Raw genomic sequence first — 4247 nt, forward strand, 5'->3', positions numbered from 1 at the left:
CCTTCTTAAAGCTCAACGAGTATTTTCTTAGGCACTCTCGAACCACTATCAAATGGATAGCTGAAAAGAAAGAGTAAACCTCTCACACCACTTCTTGTTGTCCACTCGTCCGGCGAGAGCCTGGCCCTCGAGTGGAAGCCATGTGATCATGGTGAAATCCTCGAGGGTCACTGTCATCTCGCCACAAGGGAGATAAAAGTTGTGTGTCTTCGACCGTCAACAATTGACCGTCAACGATCGCATGGCTGTGAGAGTTGAATGGCACATCACCAGCGGCACACGCTTGAACCGAAGAACAAACGGTAGGAGCCCGATACTCACAAAGTAGGGCTCATAGTGCACGCCGTATTGCATCTGGTTAGCCTTTGTATGTTCCTCAGCACACACATCAGTTAAATGAAGGTAGACAGGCAAACAAATGCCGTTTCAATGGGAGTGAAGGTGTGCCCAGCGGGCGAGCAGTGGGCGACGCTCTCGCCTAGCGAGACACTTGAATACTGGTTGTAGTGAGCGGTCACGTCCACTATGGACCGATATGAATGCGGGCAGCTGGCTTTAGGTGGGAATATGCACGGGCATGAGAGTGGGGGTTTTGGTGGGACAGAGCCCCCCAAAGCCAAGCATGTCCAGACTACGCAATCCGGACCGTGTCTGGAACCGGGACCAAAGGGGTCAGACGAACCGGGACCAATGGCCCCGATGCCCGGCCGGCGCCCTGGCCTCACGAACTGGGACTGATGCCCCCTTTGGTCCCGGTTCGTGAGTGAACCGGGATTAATGCCCTTACCAGGCCTCAACCAAAGCCCTGTTTTCTACTAGTGACGGCTGCATGTGGTTTAGGGTCGATGTTAGAGATGCCCCAAATGAAAAAAGTGGAAGTACAATGGTTACCACAAATTTCTACTATGCATGTAAATGGTTTGCATCGTCGATGCAAAATTTGGCCCTCTGCTTCTTTTACTGTTTAATCACTGATGAAGACAGCAGAAATTCCCATTTTGAAATGAAGTTTATATGCGCTTTCACTATTCCGCAATTGCTAGCCAAATTATAGTATAACTCAGGACGCGTCGAAGCCAAAGTTGTTATATTTATTCTCATGTAACGTAGTTTTTCAGGTTTCGGTTTCCACCACTTTGCTTTCTGCAGGGAGTTTTACTTCATTTATTCTAGCAGAAGCTGTATCGCAGCACGCTCGTGCCATAACTGGTACGCCGGATTCGGCAGCATCTCCACGCTCTATGTCATGAGATCACTGGTACGCGCCGGGTGCGAGGCGCGGGCACACGACGGCCCTGAGCGGCACCTTCTTCTGCAGCGCGAGGCCGAACTCCTCGTCCATGTCCATCCCGGCGGTGCCACCCTCCGGCACCTCCCAGTCGAAGGCGTGCACCAGCGCGCCCAGCATGTGGTGCACCAGGGTCACCCCCATGCGCGCGCCCGCGCAGATCCTCCTGCCGGCGCCGAACGGGATGAGCTCGAAGTGGCTCCCCAGGGGCTCCACCTTCCTCCCCTCCTCCGTCATGAACCTCCCCGGGTCGAACCTCGCAGGCTCCGGCCACACCGCCGGGTCCCGGCCGATGGCCCAGATGTTGACGAGCAGCCTCGTGCCCTCCGGGACGTGGTACCCCTGCACCGTGCATGGCTCGGTGGAGACGCGGGGCAGGCTGAGCGGCGTCGAGGGGTGCAGGCGGAACGTCTCCTTGCAGATGGCGTGGAGGTAGGGGAGGCGCGGGACGTCGGATTCTTGGAGGAAGCGGTGTCGGCCCACCACGGCGTCCGTCTCCGCCTGTGCTCGTCGGAGGATCGCCGGGTTCGCCAGCATCTCCGCCAGCGCCCACTCGATCGTGCTCGACGACGTGTCCGTCCCCGCCGTGAACAGGTTCTGCATGCATGCATGTGTGTCATGTGTCATGTCTGATGAGTGCATGCATGTGTTTGGTTATTTACAGGGGGGTGTACACGTACGTTGAGTAGAGCTTTGATGTTGAGGTCAGTGACGCCGTCCTCCCCGGCACGGGCATCGCCACGACACGCGATCAGCCGGTCGACAAGGTCCGGCTGGCGGCCGTGCTGCCTGTCACTGTCGGCCACGGCTGCCTCATGTTCGGACAGCAGCCGGCTCCAGACCCTGTCAAGCCTCGCCGACAGCCGGCGCATCCTCCGGCCGAGCCCCTGCAGGTCCATCCACGCCACGGCCGGCAGGAAGTCGCCGAGGTTCACCAGCCCGGCAGTGGTCATCAGCTCCACCACCATCTCCTTGAACTCCCTCGCCTCCTCGTCCCCGGCCTCGTCCAGCACTCGCCGGCCCACCACCGCCTGCCCGATGATGTTGGCCATCGCGCAGAACAGGAACTCCGGCACCTCCACCGCTCCGCCACGCCGGCTCATCGCGCGGACCATGCGGCCGACCTCCTGGCGGCGCGCGTCCGCCCAGTCGGCGACCGCCTGGGGGCCGAGCAGGCCGAGGCTGCACTCCCGGCGCAGGCGGCGCCACCTGGGGCCGTAGGGGGCGAAGACGAGGTCCTGGGCGCCGTACGCCAGCACCGTGGGCGCCACGTCGTCCGCGGGCCGGTCGAGGAAGCTGCCGCCGTGGTCCCTGAGGAAGAGGCGCGCCGCGTCCGGCGTGGAGGCCACCACGACGCCCTGCCTGCCGAGGGTCAGGTGCATGATCGGGCCGTGCAGCCTCGCCAGAGCGGCGAGCGCCCGGTGCGGCGCCCGGCCCAGCAGCGGCAGCGCGCCAACCACCGGGTAGCCCCGCGGGCCGGGAGGCAGTGGCAGCGGCGACGCACGCTTGGTCCGGAGGATGGTGCGCGTGAGGTAGTGGAGGACAACGTACATGATCGCTAGGACTAGGAGCTCTTGAAACATGGCGATGGTAGTAGCACTGCCCGACTCCATAGTCGATGTCGATCTCGTGTCGTGCAGAGAAGAAGTGAAGGCTTTTATAGGGCAAAATTGACCGTGCGACTCCGTCGTAAAATCTACCATTCCTAGACGACTTTGGTCAATCGATCTACCGTTCCCTGTCGTGGCCATGCCGACCGTCAATCTACCATTCCGTCTTGAAACAGACAGAATCCAATTACGTACTTTAATTAGTTAGAGTAGATTGCTTAGGCGTGTCAGAGTCGAAGTAGATAGAAAGCATGCATTTTATCCATGAAATGGCATAGCTAACTAACTTTAAGACGAGAGGGAATGGTAGATTGACGACCAAGATAGTAAAGACCTAGCTGGGTAGGTGTTGCTAACGGCCGTGCCGGTGTGAGAACGAACATGTTCATTTGTTTTTGGAAATGCTATCGCGAACGCTCTCCCGGAGCGCAACCATGGCGAACGCTCTCCCTGCCATCGCACGGATGTTGGCACATGGCCAGCGCCACGTAGATCAGCTGGAGGCGTTCGTTGTGAAGCATTTTTTTTGGCAACCAAACTCCTTTTTCTCTCTCAAAAATGTACCCAGGGGACTCTAACCAAAGACCCCGTCATCACTTGGACAGAAGCAACTTGCGTGCACACTGGACTAGAACCATGGAGGGCATAAAATGGCATAGCTAACTAACTTTAAGGCAAGAGGGAATGGTAGATTGACGACCAAGATTGTAAGAACCTGGCTGGGATACTCCTTCCGTTTCAAAATAATTGAAGTTTTAGGTTTGTCTTAAGTCAAACTTTGTAAGTTTCATCAAGTTTATACAAGAGTATCAACATCAACAACATCAAATTTTATCATTAGATTCATTATGAAATATATTTGATATTGTAGATCGTAGCACATTTTTCTATAGACTTGGTCAAACCTTTTTCCCCCACAAGAAAACGTTTAATTTTTTTGACTGAGGACAATCCCATTACTTCAATTATTTTGAAACGGATGAAGTAGTTGCTGATTACCAGTTACCACAGTGACCGGCCGTGTCAGAGTCGAAGTATATAGAAAGCATGCATTTTATCCATGAAATGACATAACCTAAGTAACTTTAAGACGAGAGGAATGGTAGATTGACGCCCAAGTTTGTAAAGATCTGGCTGGGAAGGTGTTGCTAACGGCTGTGTCGGTGTGAAATGGACGAGACTTGCCTGCTCTCTGCGCGTGCTCCCATCCGTGCTCCCGCGTACATGGCTTGATTTGATTGAAACAAAATAAGGTCCGGCCGCACCCCCTTAAAATCAGGGGTGGATGATTAGATTAGAAAGGAAAAAGGAAAAAGGACAGCCGTATGATGAAGTAGGAGCACGGGTGG

The 4247-nt window shown here is 55.7% G+C and overlaps 1 protein-coding gene across 1 annotated transcript; it reads right to left on the minus strand.

Annotated features, from left to right (window-relative positions):
* Window positions 1-1095: 1095 nt before the first annotated feature.
* LOC123131240 (flavonoid 3',5'-hydroxylase 1-like) lies at window positions 1096-2901 on the minus strand. Its single transcript, XM_044550961.1, has 2 exons — window positions 1969-2901; window positions 1096-1885 (listed from the first exon to the last, which is right to left on the minus strand). Exons 1-2 carry the CDS (start codon window positions 2899-2901, stop codon window positions 1253-1255), a joined length of 1566 nt encoding a protein of 521 aa, XP_044406896.1. The 3' UTR covers window positions 1096-1252.
* Between the last annotated feature and the right edge of the window lie 1346 nt (window positions 2902-4247).

The sequence above is a fragment of the Triticum aestivum genome, chromosome 6A (assembly GCF_018294505.1).
Source record: "Triticum aestivum cultivar Chinese Spring chromosome 6A, IWGSC CS RefSeq v2.1, whole genome shotgun sequence".
Taxonomy (NCBI): domain Eukaryota; kingdom Viridiplantae; phylum Streptophyta; class Magnoliopsida; order Poales; family Poaceae; genus Triticum; species Triticum aestivum.

Bases quoted from the DNA above. Each gene is read 5' to 3' on its own strand.
- LOC123131240 (XM_044550961.1), bottom strand. From the start codon at position 2,901: ATGGAGTCGGGCAGTGCTACTACCATCGCCATGTTTCAAGAGCTCCTA. The intron at 1,886-1,968 runs GTACGTGTACAC...GCATGCATGCAG, and splicing joins ACATCAAAGCTCTACTCAAC to AACCTGTTCACGGCGGGGAC.